At 42.5% G+C, this 23,834-nt stretch overlaps 1 protein-coding gene across 1 annotated transcript in view; it reads right to left on the bottom strand.

Moving 5' to 3' along the window:
* Window positions 1-655: 655 nt before the first annotated feature.
* PIGG (phosphatidylinositol glycan anchor biosynthesis class G) overlaps window positions 656-23,834 on the bottom strand; it is a 51,134-nt gene continuing 27,955 nt past the window's right edge. The window contains exons 7-13 of the mRNA XM_040322695.1: window positions 17,909-18,126; window positions 15,498-15,779; window positions 13,402-13,850; window positions 8,021-8,212; window positions 6,752-7,061; window positions 2,078-2,241; window positions 656-904 (exon numbers count right to left, since the gene is read on the bottom strand). Coding sequence (XP_040178629.1) covers window positions 679-904; window positions 2,078-2,241; window positions 6,752-7,061; window positions 8,021-8,212; window positions 13,402-13,850; window positions 15,498-15,779; window positions 17,909-18,126 — 1,841 coding nt within the window. The 3' untranslated portion in view covers window positions 656-678. The remainder of the gene's footprint in view (window positions 905-2,077; window positions 2,242-6,751; window positions 7,062-8,020; window positions 8,213-13,401; window positions 13,851-15,497; window positions 15,780-17,908; window positions 18,127-23,834) is intronic.

Here is a 23,834-nt window from a genome sequence, read left to right on the forward strand (position 1 = left end):
ACACCGCGGGGGGGGGGGGGGGTGATTGGGGGTTTCAAAAAGCGGAGGTTCCCTTTGTGTGGATCTCCGCTTTAAGAAGATTATCTTCAGTAGTTCAGACACACATTACAGACACTGTTTTATACCTTAAAAGAGCACTTTTTTTCTTTTTACTAAAAGGAAGAAGAAAAAGGAAAATATGCATCACGCTCCCTATTCTAAATTTACCAAGAAACGCCCAGCTGTACATTTACCTCAGAAGCAGAGCTGGGCCTCCGTCAGGCCACAAACTTCCTCTACAGTGGCCCTCAGACTTAAATAGGCCATGTTCAGAACGTCTCCAGTCCTGGAGATGCGGCTAATGGCAACAGTCTCTGACTAGAGAAAGTAAAAAGCAGATGAGCCTGCAGGCATCATGCCATTCTGAGGTAATTTAACAGTTGGATTGGATGTTTCTAGGCAAGGGGGCCAACACTACATCTTGTGTTAAAACTACTCTTGTCCTTTAAACATGTAACCATGGAGACCACAGGATCTCTTGATGCATTCAGACATATTTTATAAACCTTCATTACATTAGTAACACTTGCAAATATATAAAGGTTCATCCAAAAATAAAATGCAAAGTTCCTGTACAGGTTATAAAAATAGAACAAAGCAATCTCAGCTCCTCAGATTCTGAATCTTCATTAGGACACCTCAGCCTTCAGATTTATTAACTTGGTTCTTATCTACAGCAATGAACACTGCACAAACTACTGCCGAGATAGACAGATGTATCACTTCATAGAGCAACTTTGGTGAAAAAACACTCCATATAAACAAGTGGTAACGAAGGGCTGTCACCAGAAGGATGTACACCGTGACTGGTAGGGAGCGAATTATTGCGTAGCAGTAACAACCATGAGCAACAGCAGTAGAATTCCTGAAAGATAGCAAGGTTAAGATGGTTATTATTACTAGTTTGATCACCAAAAAAACAGACAGACAATAAAGAAATGCATTGTGCCGATTTGCATCTTTATCCCCCTAAGACCCCTTTCACACTGGGTCGTTTTGCAGGCGCTATTGCGCTAAAAATAGCACCTGCAAAACGACCCTAAAACAGCCGCTGCTGTATCTCCAGTTTGAAAGCTCTGAGGGCTTTCACACTGGATCGGTGCGCTAGCAGAACGGTAAAAAAAAGTCCTGCTAGCCGCACCTTTGCAGCGGTGAAGGAGTGGTGTGTATACCGCTCCTCCACCGCTCTCGCCCATTGAAATCAATGGGACACCTTGGCTATACAGCCAGCAATATGCCTCTGCAGAGGTGATTTGCAGTGGTTTTTAGCCTTTTCTGTGCTGCTAGCGGGGGGTAAAACTTGGCGGTAAATCGCTGCTAATAATAGCGGCGATTTAGTGCGGACGCCGTCCCTGTGTGAAAGGGGCCCAATATACTGTATTTAAGGAACAATTATGTATTTAAAAATTGTGAATGATTATATACGGTATATATATATATATAAACAACACACACACACACACACTGAATGGGCAGCGCTTTTAAGTGCCGCAAACCTGGAGTTTCTAACCCTTTTTTTGGGTGTACAAATAGCACTGCATAAACAGTGCTAAAGCGAGCAAGCTTTAGTTCTAATGGACGGTGCTTTCAGTGTGAAAGCAGTCTAAGTGTATTTTAATAAAAAATATTTGAGTACAAATTTTTTTTTTCATTCTATTTGTCTTTTGCTATAAAAAAAACAATATGGCTTGAGGGGTCCTAAGCAGTTTTTACAAGTCTCCCGTGTGCATTTTATTGTGCATATGAAAGGAAAGATTAAGCAGTCAGCAAAAGGGAAAAAATGAGATGGTTAACATCAGCTGCTTTTCAGTGCTATGTTGCCAACCTAATAAATCTCAGAGTCGCAGAACATTGAAAACAAACTCCATAGGTAGGCAAAGAACCCCGACCAATGAGTCATGCTTCAGAAATGATGCTTTAAACAACAGAGTCCATGTGACCCTTGTTGTAAAAGAAAGGAATCGCACAACTACAATGGCATTTCACATTTCCTAATATCTGGGATATTTTGCTAGAATTGTATACAATTTATATTTACCAGTTTGTTTCGGCACTGAGGTAATAAAGCATGTGCATAGTCCAAAGGAGGGGGCCGCTATATGTCACAAAAATAGTTAGGAAAATAGCTGGATACTCAACATAGTTATCTAGTCCCACAAAGCCAGCAGATATATCTACAGTACTTATAGTATTTGAATTGCCCTGAAAAAAAAAAAAAAAAAAACACAGCATGAAAAAACCAAACAAAAAACACGACCAAACAACTAAAGAGATTTAGAGTGTTATTAAACATTTGTGTTAGACACTGGTTTAAAACTATACACACATAGGCCCGGATTCACATACATCGGCGCATATTTATGCCGGCGTAGCGTATCTAATATACGATACGCCGACGCAGCGCACAGAGGCAAGCACTGGATTCACAAAGCACTTGCTCCCACTCGCTCTTAAAAGATACGCTGGGTTTCCTCGGCGTAAGCCAGCGTAGGTGGAAGTGGGCGTGAGCCATGCTAATGAGGCGTGACCCCATGCAAACCCCATGCAAATGATGGGGCAAGCGCCATAGAAGTACTTAAAGCGGGGGTTCACCCTGTTAAAAAAAAAAAGTTTTTTTTTATTAGACCATTAAATTCGGCATCGTAGCGCGAGCTACGGTATGCCGGTCTTACATTTTTTATGCCCGTACTCACTGTGCTATCTCTCATTGAAGAATCCGGGGAATGGGCGTTCCTATGGTGAGAGAAGGTGATTGACGGCCGGCCCTGGCACGTCACGCTTCTCCGGAAATAGCCGAAATAGGCTTGGCTATTCACGGCGCCTGCGCATAGCCTGTGCGCAGGCGTCGTGAATAGCCGAGACCTACTCCGGCTGTCTTCGGGGAGCGTGACGTGCCAGAGCCGGCCGTCAATCATCCTCCCTCTCCATAGGCACGCCCATTCCCCGCGGGAGTCGGATTCTTCAATCATCGATACCACAGTGAGTACGGGGATTAAAAATTTAAGACCGGCATACCGTAGCTCGCGCTACGATGCCGAATTTAATGGTCTAATGATGGAAAGGAGGGTGAACTACCGCTTTAAAATAAACAGCATGGTGGCCACATCCCAGTGCGCATGCTCAGAATCACGTCGAAACAACTGCCTAAGATACGTCGAATCACTGCCTACAACGTGAACGTAACCTACGCCTAGTCATATTCACGTACTACGTAACGGTTGCGCCTCCTATATGGGGAATAACTTTACGCCGGACGTACGACTTACGCAAACCGCGTATATTATGCGCCGGGCGCAAGTACGTTCGTGAATCGGCGTATCTCCCTCATTTGCATATGTGCATAGAAAATCAATGGGAGCGGCAAATGTGCCCAGCGTAAATATGCGCCCACGATACGACGGCGTAGGCAAGTTACGTCGGTCGTAGGAAGCCTATTTTTAGGCCTCTCTCAGATTGTGGGCACGGCGCATAGATACAACGGCGCATAGTTATACTTACGTGGCGTATCTCGAGATACGTCGGCGTAAGTGCTTTGTGAATCCGGGCCATACTGTGTATATACAGAGGGTAAAAAAGGAATTGAACACGTCACTATTTTTTCTAGGTAAATATATATTTCTAAAGGTGCTACTAACATTTTTCACCAACTTTTCACCACGTCTGTAACAACCCATGCAATCCATAAATGGAAAAAGAAAATATGGACAGCCGCACTCCAAAAAACCTTGATGGTTGTCTTTATTTAAAAAAGGAAAAATGCGTCAGCTGTTTTACTCCCGTGACTTGTAGTGCATTTTTCCTTTTTTAAATAAAGACAACCATCAAGGTTTTTTGGAGTGCGGCTGTCCATATTTTCTTTTTTCATTTGTTGCCTTGTGCATTGCCAGCACCCTTGATCTCCTGAGACCATACTGATCATCCTAACACAATCCACCTGAAGCGGTAACTTTCTTTTTTTATGCAATCCATACATACAAAAGAAACCAAAACAAATAAGTTCAGAAGTTAATGGATCACTAAAGGAAAAAAAATTGTTTTGCTGAAATGACTGTTTACAGGGTATAGAGACATAATAGTTACTAATTCCTTTTAAAAACGATTAAAAATAGATAAAAATCAATCATATAATGTGCCTGTTAGATGCAAAAACGAAACTGAAAGTAGTTTGGTCTTTGCATGTTATTTTTTGCCTCTGTGCTGGACAGTGCCATAGAGAGTCATGGCTAGAAAAACGAAACTAAACTCTCCCATGACTTTTTTCATACTGAGCCAGACAACCAGGAAGTGTCCCGAACAGAGTAGTTTTACAGTAACATCAGAGCAAAAACGAGCAATGAGGACATGAAACCAGGACTGCAGTAAGGTAAAGGAAGCTATTTAGCTAAAAAAAAAAAAAAAAAAAATTCCTTTAGTGACCCTTTAAAGCGGGAGTTCACCCATTTATTAAATTTTTTTTTTCTCCCCTTAGATTCCTGCTCGTTCGGTCTAGGGGAATCGGCTATTTGTATTAAAATATGAGCAGTACTTACCCGTTTTCGAGATGCATCTTCTTCCGTCGCTTCCGGGTATGGGTCTTCGGGAGCGGGCGTTCCTTCTTGATTGACAGTCTTCCGAGAGGCTTCCGACGGTCGCATCCATCGCGTCACTCGTAGCCGAAAGAAGCCGAACGTCGGTGCGGCTCTATACTGCGCCTGCGCACCGACGTTCGGCTTCTTTCGGAAAATCGTGACGCGATGGATGCGACCGTCGGAAGCCTCTCGGAAGACTGTCAATCAAGAAGGAACGCCCATTCCCGCAGCCCATACCCGGAAGCGACGGAGAGGATGCATCTCGTAAACGGGTAAGTACTGCACATATTTTAAAACAAATAGCCGATTCCCCTAGAGAAAACGAGTAGGAATCTAAGGGGAAAAAGTGCCCTCTAAGGGTGAACCCCCGCTTTAAGTTATGTGTAATAAAATGGAATGACACAGGGAAAAGTATTGAACACACTAACTGGAATGTACTTGGTACAAAATCCTTTGTTGGTAATGACGGCTTCAAGACGCCTCCTGTGTGGAGAAACTAGTCGCATGCATTGCTCAGGTGCGATTTTGGCACATTCTTCCACACAGTCTTCAAATATTGAAGGTTCTGTGGGCCTCTTCTATGAGCTCTGATCTTTAGTTATTTCCATAGATTTTATATCGGATTCAAGTCAGGTGATTGGCTGGGCCATTTTAGCAGCTTAATTTTCCTTCTTTAAACCCAATTGAGAGTTTCCTTGACTTTGTGTTCGGGATCATTTTCTTGCTGAAATGTCCATCCTCGTTTCATCTTCATCATCCTGGTAGATGGCAGCAGATTTTTTTTTTATCAAGACTGTCTTCGTACATTTTTCCATTCATCCTCCTTCAATATGAAGTTTGCAGGAACCTTATGCTAAAAAACAGCCCCACACCTTGATGTTCCCACCACCAAACCTCACTGTTGGTATGGAGGCGTTTTAGGGTGATGTGCAGTGCCATTTGACCACCAAACATGGTGTGTATTATGGAATCCAAAGAGTTCAATGTTGGTCTCATCTGAACTACTATATTCTCCCAGTATTTCACAGGCTTGTCTAAATGTTGTGCAGCAAACTTTAAACAACCTTCAACATGCTTTTTCTTCAGCAATAGTCTTGCATGGTGAACGTGCATTAGGGGTGCTGAAATTAAATCGCAGCATCGATGCATCGCGATTCGGGTGTCCCAGATGCGGCATCGATGCATGTGACCGGGAAAAATAGATTGCCCCTCCCGGGAGAGCGCTCTGTGCGTTACCTCATTTCTGTTTGTGTTTTTTCCGCTCATGTGACTGCCCAGCCTGCCTCTCTCCTCTCGTCCCTCCTGACGTCAGCCCGGCCCGCCTCTCTCCTCACGTCAGCCCTGCCCGCTTCTCTCCTCTCACGTTGCGTCTCTCCTGACATCAGCCCTGCTCGCCTCTCTTCTGAATCTCCAATAGCTACAGTCGGTGGGCGGGCCTGAGAATTCCCTGGTGACATCAGGAGAGACGTGAGAATACCGGCGTTCTGTCAGATTCTCCAACATCGGCGGCTGGAATGGAGATTGGGGGGATGGTGAGCAGGCAGATCCCCCTTCTCATACAGAGAGGATTCCGGCATGTAGTGGAATGATCCGATGAGTAATGTCATTACCACAGCAGGGGACTGGGCTGTATGGAGGATAAATATAGACAGGAGGAATGGTGTGATATCTTCCTGAATGTGGTGACAGCTCGAAAGGGGACACAGGACACCATTAGATTGTCAGAAATAAAAAACACAAAATGTCTGCTCTTATTATTTCCAGTATGATGCTGGGGGTGACACCCACTATGTGTATTGCTCTCTTACCAGTCTTGACCATCTGTCAGGGTGTGTCATAATCACCATAGAGAAATTCTTTCCTGCAACATCTCTCCACTGCATTAGAACCTGGCCTATCATTATGCTTTTTTACCAATTCCCATACTTTATTTTTCAGTGTTTTTGCCTGTACCATCAAAACTGTGCAACAATTTCCACTTCTTTTTTCTACTTTACATTATCTCCTAAATACATTTGTCTTACTTGCCATATGCAAGTTTAAAAAAAAATCTCTGCCTACACTTTTCTTCTTTTTCAGTATGCAGTATTGATGTATGCATAAAATGGCAATTTCTTTTTCAAACTGCACACAAAGCAACCTACCTGGAAGAAGAAAAAAGCCTGTCCAAACCAATAATGCATTATCGTGATTTCAGCAGCATCGTATTTCAAGATCTTCCAGATGAACATAGTGAAAATAAGCTGAATGAGTAAGCAGAAAACCAGCACTGCAAGGTTGTGTGGTCTAAACAAAAGAGCTGCTAGCAAAATAAGCCCGCTGTAAATTTCCCATAAGCCAACCGCTTTAGCTTTTGAATCTGCATTTAGAACATGTGATGTCAAAAGGTCCTTTATACCAGTGATAAGAATTCCAAGGACAAATATGTAGACAAAACGAGCTTCTGTGATTCCCCTAAAAAAAAAAAATACAGAGTCAATATTTATAAAATACTAAAAACAAGCATTTATACAAATAGCAAAGTGTGCCTGTTTTCTGAACAGGCAATTCAAAATGGTGCTTTTTCGGTGCGAGTGTGCCCAGCAGTGTGCGAATTGATCTCGTCTTGGAAGGGTTTCTTCCTCACCTTCCTCGGTTCCTTCACCTTGGATGATCCTTTTTTTTTTATCTACATATGCTGTTCTGCAATTGCTATGTAAATGTATATGATGATATGATACCTTACGTTTGCGCTTGGTATTATCTCTGCATTCTCCTTTCTTTAGAGTTACCTGCATTCAGTTCCTCTATTTATCCTCCTGAGGAAGCGGGTTATATTTCCCACGAAAAACATCAAGGAGAATCCACTTGGTTGTTGTATTATTTAGAAGTAGGTGTCACGTGCGGATTATGGTACATGTTATGATGTTCTTGTACTGTTAAAGGGGTCTAGACTGTGCAGATATACATTCACATGTATTTGTAAGATTTTATGATCCATGATAATATTTATGTTTTTATTTTATTTTGGATGGTTAAAATGTAAATAGGGGTGTTTATTTCCCCACATTTTTAACTTTGTATGGCGTTACTTTTTTTCAGGGTACTTTGAAAGTCCATTATAACTAAAATGGGATATCATGAGCAGTAATTACTTTTAGGGTCCACTGAAACCTGTGGGAACCATCAACAGTAACTACTTGTGGGGTTCGCTGAAACATTAAAGTATACCTCAGTGTGTGCAGCTTGAGAAAAACAAAATATAATAGCTATACTGCCCTGTAGCGTAAAAATTGCAAAGCCCTAATGGAACTTGTCTGAAGTTAATGCACAAAGAAATTGTTTGAATTACTTTATTTTACGTGACAATCTATATAGGAAACTAACAATTAAAAGATAAATGAAAAAAAAAAAAATACCTCACAAATACTTACTTTGTAATTTCTTTAGCACTTTGTTGCCATGGATATAAAACATGTCCTATAGCAGCTCGGTAACTGTACACCCCTAACAGTCCAAACATCAATGCAACTTTAGATACTACAGAGCATTTTCCTTGAATTAAAATAAATATCATAATTAAGCAGACAGCTACCAGAAATGAAAGTTCAGCCTTGTGTTCAGAGCTGCAAAAAAATAAAAAAAATTACTGTACATAAAAAAGTTGACAACTAATATAATCACTGCTTGTGACAGTTTTATAATATAATGTTGGAATCTTAATGCGGACCAACGCATTTTCAGGTTCCTGAAAGGCCACCCACTTGTCTTACAGCAGAAGTTATTAAATTTTTTTTTTATTTAAAACATGTCTATGGTCAAAATGTAAAAATCCTATGATCATTTTACATTGTATTTCAATTATTTCTAGTCTACTCCTATTAAACCAAACAATTTTGAAGTTTATAAATGTACTTTGTGAAGATCCCCATACATTTACTTCCTTGAATTCCCTGACATGTATTATATGGCCTGGGAGTTAGCACTGCTGTGTCACACATTTAATAGAAAGTATACATATTCGCCAGCACACCAAGGATCTACAATCACTGTCCAAAGGCTTTTATTGCAGAGAGATCACAAGTGCAATGTTTCAGAATCGCGCAGCACCCCTTCGTCAGGCATGTGGCAGTCACATGCCTGACAAAGGGGACCTGCACAACTCGGAAACATTGCACTTATGTTTGTGATGTGATCTCTATGCAATAAAAGCCTTTGGACGGTGATTGTAGCATGGTGTGCTGGCGAATATGTACACTTTCTTGATGTCTCCAGGATCCAGCTGGTAATCGCTGCAGCACTCCCCATTGATGACCCTCGTTTTGCTAGAACATGTGCAATATAGACAAGACACTTAATAGAGCCTGCCTTCTGAACTACAGAGGGGCCGAGTAGAGGAGGTGGAGTCAGTACAGAAATCGCTGCTTGCAGGCAGCAAGGTACCATGGGACATGTAGTCCTTAGAAACGGAATGTACACAGCAGTGGAGAAGCTGCAAAACATGCAGGGAATCCAGGAAGTTGTGGAAAGAGATGGCCAACAAACAGGCGGCGCTCTCAACATGAAAGGAGAATTTTAAAGTAAACATATACTGGATTGTCAAATATACATTTTGTTTGTATTGCCATTATAATGCGGACATTATAAAATGTGTACAAAAAAAAAAAGTGGCAACCATCCCAACCTAAAACTGGTCTTTGTAATGTGCATTGCCCTTTAATGTGCACCTTTCTGAAAACAAAAGATTTCCCAGCATAATTACTGGCCAATCTGCAAAACAACCAAATTGGCCCTGTCTAACAGTTTACATTAAAAACAGAGGTTTTGTTTGCACACATTTACAAATCAATGCGCAAGCTGCAATGCCAATGCCAAGTGACCTCTGTATATACTGCAGTTCTAACGCTAAGGCCTGGTTCACACCTATTGTTTGTTCCACATTATTCCAGTGTTGTGCCAGCTGCACGGAGTTTGATCATTATCAACCATGGATTGTTTACATCACAGCTACATCCAATCATCCATGACCCTACAAGTCCATTGTAGCGCTTAAGGATATTTTTTGTTTCTGGGTCACACCTTTTCAGTTTGCTTTTAAAACATTTCAGAAGTGCTTTTTGTGGTGCGTTTTCCGTTTTTGCACACACGTTTTTACGTGTTATTTTTTTTAATATGCTTTTTTTTGGTCAATTTGTTGCTGGTCAGATTAAAAATACAAAACATGGCAAAAATGCACTACATGCTTTTCTGCAGCTTCTCCATTGAAGTCTATTGAACCAAAAATGCGCCATATTGCATTAAAAAAAGTCACCGAGATCCATGTCCCTGCTCTGTGATGAGCAATCGCGGGTGCCCGGCAGACATTGCGGCCGCCGAACACGTGCATCAGGTCTTGAGTGATGCGGCGGGAAGCAGAGGGCGTCATATGACGACCGCCCGGAGGGACAGAGGGTTCCTGCAGCCATCATATTACAATGGCTCGAATGGCAAGTGGTTTAAAAGATGACTCTTTATGCCTTTAAGTGTGCCACCCAGTGTGATTCTCCACCATCCACACTAAATTAACTCACCAGAGTTAATGGCTGCGCCTCTGAACAATCTCTTTCAATGATCCACATAAATGACTCCACTGCAGATTCTCTCAATAAGCCTCTCATACTGGTCCCAGTTGTACATAGATGCAGAATAAAAGAAGGAAAACTGCCAAAGTGTGATACTAATAGGGAACGTGAGCTGGGATTAGACCGTCGTGAGACAGGTTAGTTTTACCCTACTGATGATGTGTTGTCGCAATAGTAATCCTTGCAAAAAATACAATACAATAATCCTAATACAAAAAAACATACTTTCATAGTGTCTAACCGGACACTAGGGAAGCAATGCTCTAACGTATTCCAGAACGTCTCCGGCTGCGAAATATGATACTTGCTTGCGGGGTGACGTCAGCATCCTTGCCCATTACGTTGCACTTTTTTTTTTTTATGCAAATTTGCACGTTAGCATATCATAACATCGGATTGTTTGCATTTATAGCCATGGTATATTGCTGGGTTTGATACATGACACATTGATTGTTAATCGATTACTTTATTAATCTGGGGTATATTTCGAGATTGGATGAGAGTTATTTGGACCAGCACTGCTTTTCTTTACGTTTACAGTATACTTTGCACTTAATACAGTGTGACATGGAGGCAATCAGCCTGTGGCACTGCTGAGGTGTTATGGAAGCCCAAGTTACTTTGATAGCAGCCATCAGCTCATCTGCATTGTTGGGTCTTGTGACTCCCATCTTCCTCTTGACAATACCCCACAGGTTCTCTTTGGGGTTTAGGTCAGGAGAGCTTGCTGCCCAATCAAGAACAGTGATGCCATGATCTTTAAATGAGGTATTGGTACTTTTGGCAGTGTGGGAAGGTGCCAGGAAAATTAAACCAGCATCTCCATGAAGCTGGTCAGCATAGGGAAGCATATAGGGTTTTGGATCTCCCTGGCAGAGGGCTGTGCTGACTTTGGACTTGATAAAACAGAGCGGACCAATACCAGCAGATGACATGGCTCCCCAAATCATCACTGACTGTGGAAACTTCCCACTGGACATCATGCAACTTGAATTCTCCACTTGCCTCTCCACTCTTCCTCCAGACTATGGGACCTTGATTTCCAAATGAAATGCAAAATTTACTTTAATCTGAAAAAGAGGACTTTGAACCACTAAGCAACAGTCTAGTCCTTTTTCTCCTTAGCACATGTAAGATGCTTCTAACATTGTCTCTAGTTCAGGAGTGGCGTGACACAAGGAATGCAACAGTTGTAGCTCATGTCCTGGATAAGTCTGGGTGTGGTGGCTCTTGAAGCACTGACACCAGCCCTAGTCCACTCCTTGTGAATCGCCCCAAATTCTTAAATGGCCTTTGTTTCACAATCCTCTCAAGGCTGCAGTTATCCCTGTGTACCTTTTTCTAACATACTTTTTCTTTCCGCTCAACTTTCCATCAATATGCTTGGATACAGCACCCTGTGAACAGCCAGCTTCTTTAACAATGACCTTTTGTGACTTGCCCTCCTTGTGGAGGTCGTTAATGGCTGTCTTCTGGACAACTGTTTAGTCAGCAGTCTTCCTCCATGATTGTTCAACCAAACAGAGACCATTTAAAGGCTCAGGAAACCTTTACAGGTGTTTTGAGTAAATTAGCTGATTAGAGTGTGACACCATGAGTCTACAATATTCAACTTTTTTTCACAATATTCTTATTTTCTGAGATACAGAATTTGGTGTTTTTACTAGCTGTAAGTTATAATCATCAAAATTAAAAGAAAGAAATGCTTGCAATATATCACTGTGTGTGTGTGTGTGTGTGTGTGTGTGTGTGTGTGTGTGTGTGTGTGTGTGTGTGTGTGTGTGTGTGTGTATAATCTATATCAAATATATGTTTCACATTTTGAATTGAATTACTGAAATAAATTAACTTTCTGATAACAATCTAATTGTTTTGAGATGCACCTGTATGTGGCAGTAGACACAGGAATGCTTAGGCATACTGTACTTATATACTATACAAATGGTTACATTTTTAGAGTACTACATTACCACAATTTACATTTCTAAAGTCATAGAAAATCTCTGGAGTTCAGATTGACTTTACATTTTTGTACATCTTTTGTATTACAAATCGGGATCAGCTGACTTTCGTGATGCTTCCACCTTGGCATAGCCCTATCTGGATTACCTTTTAATCTAGGCCTGGCAACTCTAAAACCTGGCAACTCTAAAATGAGAAACATAAAGGTCCAAGCCTCATGTCAATCCACTGTAAAGCAGAGCAGCATAATCCTAGCAAATTCAGCCACACGTAACCTGCCAATTAATAACAAATTAAAGCAGTATTAAACCCAAAAGCAAACATATATTATATTGCAGCTTATCAATTCTTAGACAGTATGGCTGCATTTGTTTCCTTTCCTTAAAGAGGGGGTTCACCCTAATAAAACAATTTTTTTTTTCTAGCATTAAATTAGGCATAGTAGCACGAGCTACAGTATGCCTGTATTTATTTTTTTAGCCCCTTACTCACTGTTCAATCGTATAGAGAAGATTCCGACTCCCCGCGGGGAATGGGCGTTTCTATCCAGAGGGAGCATGATTGACGGCCGGCTATGGCGCGTCACGCTTCTCCGGAAATAGCCAAAATAGGACTTGGCGCTTCACGGCGCCTGCGCATAGTCTGTGCGCAAGCGCCGTGAAGAGCCGAGACCTACTCCGGCTATCTTCGGGGAGCGTGACGTGCCATAGCCGGTCGTCATCATCCTCCCTCTGGATAGGAACGCCCATTCCCCGCGGGGAGTCGGAATCTTCTCTATAGGATTGCACAGTGAGTACGGGGCTAAAAAAATAAATACAGGCATACTGTAGCTCGCGCTACTATGCCTAATTTAATGCTAAAATGTTGGTAATGAGGGTGAACCACCGCTTTAAGGTTTCCTCCTTCTATTCTCATCTGGTGATCCAGCCAGTAGGTTTATTGGAAATGCTCTTTTGCAGGGATGTGGAGGCACTGTAATATAAGGAGGTGTGTTACTGGCCAGATCACCAGGTGAAAGCCCGAGGGAAAAAAGCTGAAAAAAGAAAGCTACTACAGCCACCACATCTAATGATTGGAAAGCTGCAAAATATTACATTCCTAATTTTGGGTTTAATACCACTTTAAGTGCACAACTCCTATAGTAACAGAACAAAGAGCCCTGGATCAACTAGAATCAGCAAATCTACATACTATCCCATAAAACCTTAACCAGAGTAAGAAACACCAATTACCTTGTCAACCAATGGCCAAAATCTTGTCGATGAATCCACTGAACTCCTGTCTGATTGAGGGGACGTAGTAATCGACAACAAATAAGGATAAGGCCCGGACTCGATAACGCAATCCATTTTTCATTGTTTTTTATAAACCGAGTTATAATTGTTAACTTTTCCTCTTGTAACTCTTTTTTATGGGCATCATAAACCTCATTAATGTATGCATCTTCTTCCTCTGCTTGATTGAAAACTGCAGAGTTTGATAAATTTCCCTTTTTTACAAGAAAGTACTTCCGACACATTTCCTGGGATAGAGCCAGACACAGTGTACTAACAAGAAAATACCATGTTTGGTGTTCTTCCTCAATGAAACTACTTGAGCCCATACTAATCACATGACCCAGAGTCCCTACCAAAAGGAGGATGTCCAGCTCTGACCAGGACTGCATGCCCGAGTTTGTTACCTGGGGGAATGGTTAACAAGGGAGGTTAGTATAATTTCTTGCATTTGTTCAACACAATATACAAATGCATAGCACAACATACCATTGATAATGGAAGTATACGCAGCGGCACAACATTATGTCTTTCAGCTACTTTGGGTCAATCTCTCCCCCCCCCACCAATTGGAAAAAGGCGATACTTGTGCAAATGCTCTGATATCTTTGTGGTGCAATTTGAGCCCATACAAAATGAATGGGCTCAAATCGCACTGCAAACATTTGCATTAAATTCCTGTCCAAATCACATGCGGTTTTCCCCACCACTCTTGTGTGAACCCAGACTTGTCATAGTGACTTAAAGAGGAAGTAAACCCTGATGGGTTTTTACTTCCTCTGTTTCCCTGCAAAGCTAAAGCATAATGGGCTACTATGCATTGGCCGGAGCCGCAAAGACGTCACTCCCGCGGGAGCCACCAGTCACGGCACGATCTCCTGTAGTAACGGCACGCTCGCCATTTCTAAAGTGCGCCTGCGCCGTTGTCTACGGCGCATGCACCATAGACATCGGCGCCCGTCCACATTTGTAAATATCTCCTAAATCGTGGAGGTTTGGAAGATATTTTGAGCACCTACAGATAAGCCTTAATCTAGGCTTACCTATAGATAAAAGTGGTTGTAACTGGTTTACAGTCAATTCTGTGATGACAGGCTGTTGTCGGAAAATCAGACCGTTTGTATGCTCCATCCGACAATTGTTGTTGGAATTTCCACCAACAAATGTTGGATAGCATGCTTTAAAATTTTCCGACAACAAATGTGGGTTGTTGGATTATCCAATCGTGTGTACAGAAATCCATTGGAGAAAACTCCAAAGTACAAACACGCATGCTCAGAAGCAATACTAACCATAACACAACATTAGCAGAAGTTGCCCAAAGGGTGGCGCTAAAGAGCCACAAACTTTGTATGCAATACAAGTTCACGGCCAAGTTCACGGCCAAGACCCTTCAGACAAAAGTCCTACGCTTTGTCCAATGGAAATTTGATTGTGTGTACAAGGCTTTACTCTCAGCACAGGTCAACTTAAGTCCTTTTGACTTTTTTCCTTTGCCCATCTGTCGAGATCTGGCTGCGTACCACATAGCTTCTTGTCAGAATCTTCTCCATCAGGCCTGCATATATATGTACACTGCAATTTTCATTCAATTCTATTGAGAGGTCATGATCCAAACTCAAAAGAGAAAGGCAGTTTTAAATATAAATTCATGTATCGATACAGAAAAAAAAGACCATCTCAGCAGAGAGACAGGACCAGGCAATGCTGGAACTGAGGTATAAAGGGTTATGCTGGGCAGTATCAAGCTTTGTTATTTGTCAGTGTCCAATCACCTGGTGGTAGAGCATAAACCACTAGGAATTCTTGCTCTTGTGATGTATATCTAAAAATATACAGCAAACAAATTTATTCTGACCATTCTCTATTAGGGATAGAGGCGATTCAGTTCGCATGCGTTGCGCTATACAAGTCATTCATTCATTCATGTTATATTGCATCAATGGTCATTAAATCAACTTCAGCAAATCTGGCTAACACTGCAATGGGTGCAAAGTGTGGTTGCATATAAATAAAATAAATACATACCATTTAACTTCAGTTATTTTACTTACCTCATTTGATGGTTTTAGACGCAATATCATTTTTCCAAAAATAGATAAAATAATGCAAAAAAGTGCAGAGACGAGTACCATAATCCCAATCGCCAACACCCACGATATGCTGCAGAAAAAGCATGTGTTTTCTGAAGATGTGCATACAATAACATGGACAGCAGCCAGCACTAGGCATGTCAAGTAGAAAAACAGTGAGAAAAGTGGCGATGCCAGCGGCAAATCAAACTCTGCTTTGTTTCCAAGAGCATTTGGAACACACAGCAAAAGTAGGAAAAACATCTGCAAAGATAAAAAGTAAATATTTTATTAATCTACAAAATTAACAACCAGCGTCAAGCTAAAATTGTATTTTATGTGCTTTGGAAGAATAAATATTTCTGTCTAGTAGAGCTGCACGATTAATCGCGATCTCGAGGACTTAGAGTGTGCACTATTTTAAGTGGGGTGTATATATTATCTCCTCCATTTTTATTTCTCGGTGCAAGGGCATCAAAAAAAGACTTCTGTCAGTTAATCTTAAGCCCTGAGTACTGTCCAAAAGTGTCCGTTATACTCATGGCCTTCCCCAGAGTACTCTGTGTATCCCGCATATACAATATAATATCTGCGTACAATCCAATCTGCTCTATACCATCACCCATCTCTATCCCCTGATATTCTTCAGACTGCCGAAATCGTAAGGCCAATGACTCAATTGTAATAGCAAATAGGAGAGGAGACAATGGACATCCCTGCCTCATGCCCCTAAATAAATGAATTGGAGGAGTCAAGATTTCATTCATCAATAACTTGAATCGTGGGTTTGCATATACGGTAGTATTTTAACCCAGTGTTTAAATCCAGTTCCAAACCCAAACTTCCCTGGTGTTGCCTGTAAAAACCTCCACTCTACAGAGTCAAAGGCTTTCGCTGTATCGAAGGATGCCAAAGCCCCTGTATCTGGAATATACTCCATCTGTGCTACCAATTGCGTTCTGCAAATATTTATTCATGTGGATTCACCAGCTATAAAAACCTGTCTGGTCTGCATGAATGATAGTTGTTATTACGGTATTTAATCTTTTGGCCAGTATCTTGGCCAAAATTTTATAATCACAATTTAGCAAAGATATTAACCTACACGAGGTGCATTCATATGGGTCCTTTTCTATTTTTAAGAGTAAAATTACCGTTGCCTCATACATTGAATGTGGGAGTTCTCCCCTGATAAAGGCCTCTCTACATACCTTTGTTAATATGGGTGCTATGAACTCTACATATCGGCTATACACTTCTAAGTGTAGCCCATCTGGACCTGGGGATTTACTAGTTGCTAACAAAATAATTGCCTCCCTTACTTCTTCCTCTGTGATCTCCTCATCCATTACTTTTGCATTCGCTCATTATTTTCGGGTACTCTACCTCCTCCAGATACCCCATTATATCCTCCTCTGTACATGTTAATGAGGTGGCATAAATTGTACTCGTGAAAGCATTCCAAGTTTTCTTCTATTGTACTGACTAATATCAACTGTTCATTTTTTTATCTTAGAGATAACCAAAGTTGTTTGGTTCCCCTGTTCAAAACATTTCTGTCGTGTAAAAAATTGTTTCCGTTTAGCCTTTATTTCTATTTGACTTTTATATAACCTACGAAGACTTTCCCATCTGGACCGATTTTCAATCGAGGGGTTAGATACAAATTCTCTGCTTTTGAACACTGTTTAGCCAGTTCCTCCTCTCCTTGTCCACTAGCTCGTTAAACATGAGATATGGTTGATTTCAGAATCTCCCGCAGATATGCTTTAAAGGCGTCCCATACCATACTATCCATTGCATGGGTCTGATGTGCCTCAATAAAAAGGTATTTAGTTGTTCTGGGATACAATCATTGGGCCCAGTCTGTGACATCCAGTATGGATGCATTTTCCAAGTTAGGTAACTCCCACTGGGCCCAACATCCCCAAATCTTTACTTACAAAACCGTATTTGTAAATGTAATATAAAATCAGCTTGGTCAGGTCACATGATTCTGATGATCTGTTTCCCATTACAAATAAATAAAAAAATGATTCCTAAAAAAAGGTGTGATCTCTGCATATGCTCAAGTTGGTGTCACATGACACTAAAATGACTCAGAAGACATGATGCAGAAAAAATTACATGCTGTAAAAAAAAAAAAAAAAGGCAGTTTGAGTATATACTGTGAGAGCACGGAAAAGCTGTCTTTTTTGAAGGGCCGGTATTAAAGCACATATGAACGGTTGCCCAGATTGGGGATTTAGTGCCGAACATACCAATAATGCTGCCTGTAAGTCAATTAAAGGTTGGTGATCACACATTCCTATTTCCAACCAGGAAAAGAATACCGTCGAAAAAAATGTCATTAAAAACATAAAACATTTTTTATATGTGATGCCAATTCTTACCTCTAAAGTTATGATAGCTCCAACAGTCATTGAATAAATATCGTACTCTGCCACCTGTTTGCTTAATGTAGAACTCAACTTTTTCAGTGCTTCCAGATACTGCTTGAGAAGTTTTTGGCCAAGGTTAGTAAGGGTTTCAGATGTATTTCCTTCCAAGTACAGCTTGATCCAATTTTCGTGATACTTTTCTGCTTTCTTAAATAGCTCCAAGCCTTCATCTATTAATATTAATGATAATAAAAATAATTCTATGTACAGGCAGTCAAAACCATTAAAGACATTATTTTCCAATACAGCTGATAAACTCCCCTATATCCATCATGGTTTCCAAAATAAATAGAAAAAATCTTAGACTAAGTACTAACAAGCAAAGTCGATTCCTCCTGTATTGAATTTTATTGTAACAGGCGCATGGGCGGAGTCTTACTGCAGACATGCCAGCTTAGAGCTCTGCTCCTGAAGGGATGTTTCTGCCATATTATACAGTGTCCTGGCTCAGCTTCACCCGGTCAATATAGTTACTGGGTCTGCTAATAACCCCCGCCACTAAATGTCGTGGTTTGTGGGAGTTCTCATCTGAAAATGAAACAAAAAAAAAACAACAAAGCAGGTTTCAGTCAGAATGGCACTAGCTTTATCCCCTCCCCATTACCTCACACTCAGTGAAATTCTCTAAGCACGCTAAGGCAGGGGTGTCCCAACTTTTCTCAATGAGGGCCAGACCATTTTTGCCTGACATTCTTTGAACTATTAAAATTTGGTCTAAGTGTGTTTGTTCGAGGCACTAATACACAGCCCAACAAGAATTCTCCTGCCTTTGTGGCTGTGTGTTGTGAAGAGTTGAGCTTGGGGGGTGTTATTTGTATCTATCTTATCTATCTAACTATATATCAGCCTCCCCACTGCCATGAATGCAGCCTCCCCACTGCCATGAATGCAGCCTCCCCACTGCCATGAATGCAGCCTCCCCACTGCCATGAATGCAGCCTCCCCACTGCCATTAGTGCAGCCTGATCCATGCCCGTTTGCAGACAGGGGGGGGGGGGGCGGGAAGAGTGCTAACAGATTACATGCAGGAGAATCTCCTGTTTTCTCGGCGGCCTCTTTAATACCAAGTCCTGCCTTCTATGATAGACAGAACAGTCGTCCAATGGCAGCCCAGGAGACAGAACTTCCTATGCTAGATGCCACTGAGTAAACGCTTGTTATGCCCCCTCCCTGTCCCCTCTGAGATAGTGCCGCTAAATACAGTATATATCATTAGTAGCCCGGGGGCCGCAAAATATATATATACAAATTACCAGGGGGGCCACATTAAACCGAAACAAGGGCCGCATTCAGCCCGTGGGCCGGACTTTGGACATGCCTGCGCTAAGGTGTCTGTGGCAACCCAGGGGAATATGATTCAGATATACAAACTTCCCAAATGAGATCTTTTACAGACCCTGGTTAATCTTCTGTTCTGAGGCAATTTGAAAAAAATGCTTCACAAAAGCCCTTAAACCACAGATTTTAAGTATTACCTTGGAGAGATGCAGACTATAATACTTCAATCACTGAACAGCAAATGATATCACCTGTGATGTATTTCAGTTATCTTGCAAACCTGGCCTGTTAGAGGTTCCTGAGGACCGGAGTTGAGAACCACTGCCTTTAGACCTCATTCACACCTGAGCGTTTTGTAGCTTGAAGCCTGAAGCTACAAAACGCTGGAGGGGAAAAAGTCAATTATTCTCTATGGAGATGGTTCACATCTCCACTACAAAACGCCTGAAGCCAGAAGTTCAAAAACGCCTGATGCTCAAACAAGTTCTGGGACTTTTTTTTTTTAAGGCAGATTTGGGCATTTTCTGCTTTTAACATTGGTGACCCTAGACCTGTCCAAAATCGCGGTAAAAACCGCCGCAAATATCATGGCAAAACCGCCGCAAAACGCTACGCTCAGGTGTGAATGCAGCCTAAACCTCCTGAGCGGTATTCCCGAGTGTGGTTTTGAGGTGAATTTTCAGTACCAAAAGCGGTAACCCCGAGCCACACTTGGGATCGCAGGATCCATGTACAGCGTACTTACCTTGTCCCCTGGATCCTGCAATGTCTCCCCGATGTGTCTGCGAGCCACCCATGTGTCTGCTTGATTCACAGTGCCGAGCTCCGTTCCCTGTGAGCATTGTGACGCACAAGGATGGAGCTCAGCGCCAAAAGTGAAAAAAAAAAAAACAGTACACATACAGTACACTGTAATCTTACAGATTACAGTACCTTATCAAATAGTTACACATCCCCTTTTTCCCCTAGTGGTTTGTCCAGTGCCCTGCATGTAGTTTTATATTAGAAATACTGTTCTTTCTGCCTGGAAACTGGAGATTGTCCATAGCAACCAAAAAGTGTCAATTTACATCAAAAGTGTTTTTTGACCAGCTGGAAGGCATTCCACAATATTTTTAATCTAATAAAGGAATTAAACTACTTTGTTATCAATGCCTACCTTTTTGACAGTGTGCTTCTATCACTGTCTCTCCCTCTTTTTCTTGCTCATACATCACGGGACAAAGAGCCTTAATTACTTAATGGGTTATGTAGTCACAACAGGTGACTGGACACTGGCAAACCCAATTAGAATTGAGTTCCTCCCCTATATAACCCCTCTCAAATAGAGAGTACCTCAGTTTTTTCGCCAGTGTCCGGTGACCACCAAGGTGGTTGGTCACGTTGAACATGTGCCAAGACATATTTTAAGAATATCTAATCTGTAATTTGATGCCTTTTGGAGATGTTTCCATCTTTCCTTGGCTTCGTAATGCACATTAATACAAATTTTTACCTGGGGTGCCCAAACTTTCGATCCCCACTGTACCTGGTGTATTCTTAAAAAGCCATCCAGGACATGCTCAGTGAAGTCGGTCAGTTTAAACACCACTCACCTCCTCCGCTGCAGGCTCTGCCACAAAACACATACAGGGGTCCCCCAAAGCCCCCCAGTGGTCTGCTGTCCTTCCTCTTTTGCCATAGGGCGCCGCCATGATGGTCGGCGCATGCGTGCGCCGGGAGCTCGCTTTAACTGTCTATAAGCAGGTGGAGAGGGGGAGGGCCGCGGTTGCTCACGCCCGTGCAAAGGCCGCACCTGTGTGGAGGCGCCAAGAGGCTTGTTTAAAAGGCCCAGCACGCCAGAGCCTTCTGTAAAGTGGCATGGACACAGCAGTGGGCTGTAAGCATTCCTGTGGATTGAGCCAGGCAAACCTAAAACTACTACTCGGCATCAGGTTGTGCAGTGAGCTAATATTTGTGTATTTGCAGTAAGGACTATGTCCCCCAGAAGAGGTCTAGTAAAAGAGGCACTAGGAAATCCCCGCTTATGGACAAGGATTCTGAGCTTGCCTGCAGTTTACCATCCCCCTCTGTCAGTCTGGTAGCAGCCTCACAGGATGATCATGTGCCCCTGACTGGTTTTGCAGCTTCTCCTATAGCAGCTCCTGTGTACGTCACTGAGGATGCTTTAAAAGTTGCTTTGGATGGCTTAGAAGGAAGGATTGCTACTAAAATAGCAACCTCCTTAAAACATGGCAGAAACCAGGGTAGATCCCCTTCATCTGCTCTGGCTCTCTCATCAGATGAGCATTCTGAGGGTGAAAAATCCCTTTCTGGAGATAAGGATCAGATGCAGTCTGAGGACTCAGAGGATGAGAAAATTACTTCTACCTCTGTCGCTAAAGATGCAGGTGCAATATTATGCAGAGATGGTGCGTGCCACTTACAAATTGCCTCCTGTTAAAGCTTCTATGTCCTCTGTTTCCATTTTGGGATCTCGGAAATCCCCACATGCTGCATGCTGCTTTCCAGTTCATCCCTTGCTGGATAAACTGATGTATGATGACTGGGTTCACCCAGATAAACTATGTTCTCCTCCCAAGCAGTTTTCCCTCCTTTATCCTATGGGGGAAGGTTTCACTAAGAAATGGGGGTACCTGATATAGATGCAGCCATTTCTTGTGCAAACAAAAGCCTGACCTGTCCTATAGACAATGCTCAGGGCTTTAAGGATCCAACTGATAAAAAGCTGGAATCTTCATTGAAAGCCTCCTCCTCTATGGCCGGTGCTGTAGTATAACCTGCAGTTGCAGCGATTGGCATATGTCAGTTCCTTAAGGAACAGATGAAGCAGATAATTAACCTCCTCCCTAAAAAGGTTTATGAGTACCTTCCTAAGGCCCTATGTTTTACGATTGATGCGATTATGGACTCTGTTCAGCAAGCATCCCGCTTGAATCTCCTGCTGGTACACATGCGCAGGTCCCGTTGGTTGAAACATTGGGAAGCCGAGGTTTCTTGCAAAAAATACTTGCCGGCGTTCAACTTTGGTGGAGGACGCCTGTTTGGGGATGATTTGGATAAATACATCCAAAATACAACCAAAAGATTACCGGAGGCCAATCTACTCTGTTGCCGGTTAAGAATAGTGAACGTCCTTCATTTAAGCGTGCTCTTTCCCCAGCCCCTGGAACCTCATTCTCCAGGCAGTGGCGACGGCCTCCCCAGTCTAACAGTAGAGGAAAGGCCCAGAGCCAAGCCCAAGGGCAGAAAAGGAGTTGGGGTTCAAAATATTCTAAGCAGAACCCCAAAACTTCCTTATAAAGGGATGCCCCCGCTCGGCCGAGTGGGGGGGGGGGAAGGCTGCTGCAATTTGCAAACGCCTGGCGGGAAGAAGTTCAGGACAAGTGGGTCATGTCCACGGTGTCCTCAGGCTACAAGAATCCTTTACTCAGGTTACCTGGAAAATGGTAACCACAGACGCCAGCCTTCTAGGCTGGGGGGCAGTTCTGGAAGAGGCATCTGCCCAGGGAAAGTGGTCCGGAGCCGAAAAGCTCCTACCCATCAACATTCTGGAGATTTGGGCAATTCATCTGGCCCTCAGTCTGGTCTTACAGACTGCAGGGTTTTTCTGTTCGGATATAGTCCGACAATGCGACAGCTGTGGCCTATATCAATCACCAGAAGTCTGGATGCTCAAAGAGAGGTGAATCACATCCTGTCCTGGGCAAAAAGGCATATTCCTTGCCTGTCTGCGGTCTTCATGAGAGAGTCCAGGAGAATGGACTCTACACCCCGACATATTTCAAATCATATGTCAGAAATGGGGAACCCCAGATGTGGACCTGTTGGCTTCCAGGTTCAACACAAAACTGGACAACTTTGTGTCAAGGACAAGAGATCCTTTTGCTCAAAGGGATGCCCTGACAATTTCGTGGGAATGATATTCTCCGATTTATGCGTTCCCTCCAGTTCCGCTTCTCCCACGATTCCTTCAGAGAGTCAAGAGGGAAGGAAAGCTAGTGATTTTGATAACCCTCGGCTTGGCCTAGGAGACCCTGGTACGCAGAAATCGTAAGGATGGTAGAAGAAAGACCTACTATCGAAGGGTCCAATATTCCATCCTGCCTTACAAAGTCAAAATTTGACGGTTTGGCTGTTGAGACACACATTCTGAGAAAACGTAGGCTCTCAGGCCCAGTCCTATCCACTCTGGTTAATGCTAGGAATCCGGCCTCCAGGCTCATCTACTACAGAATCTGGAAGGCATGAGTTTCCTGGTGTGAACCCAGAAGATGGCATCCTAGGAAGTATGTCATTAGAAGTATTGTTGCCTTTCTTCAGTTGGGCTTAAATATGAAGTTGGCCTTGAGCACTATCAAGGGCCAAATCTCGGCCTTTCTCGGTATTATTTCAAAAGCCGCTTGCTTCTTATTCCCTAGTCCGGGCGTTTGTTCAGGGAGCTCTGCGCTTGAATCCGCCGGTTAAGTCCCCCGTGTGCCCATGGGATTTGAATTAGGTATTGTCCGTTTTACAGAAACTACCTTTTTAACCATTACACCATGTTTCTTTAAGTCTTTTTACAAAAACAGTTTTTTCTCGTAGCCATATTCTCAACAAG

This window comes from Rana temporaria, chromosome 1 (genome assembly GCF_905171775.1).
Source record: "Rana temporaria chromosome 1, aRanTem1.1, whole genome shotgun sequence".
NCBI classification, from domain to species: domain Eukaryota; kingdom Metazoa; phylum Chordata; class Amphibia; order Anura; family Ranidae; genus Rana; species Rana temporaria.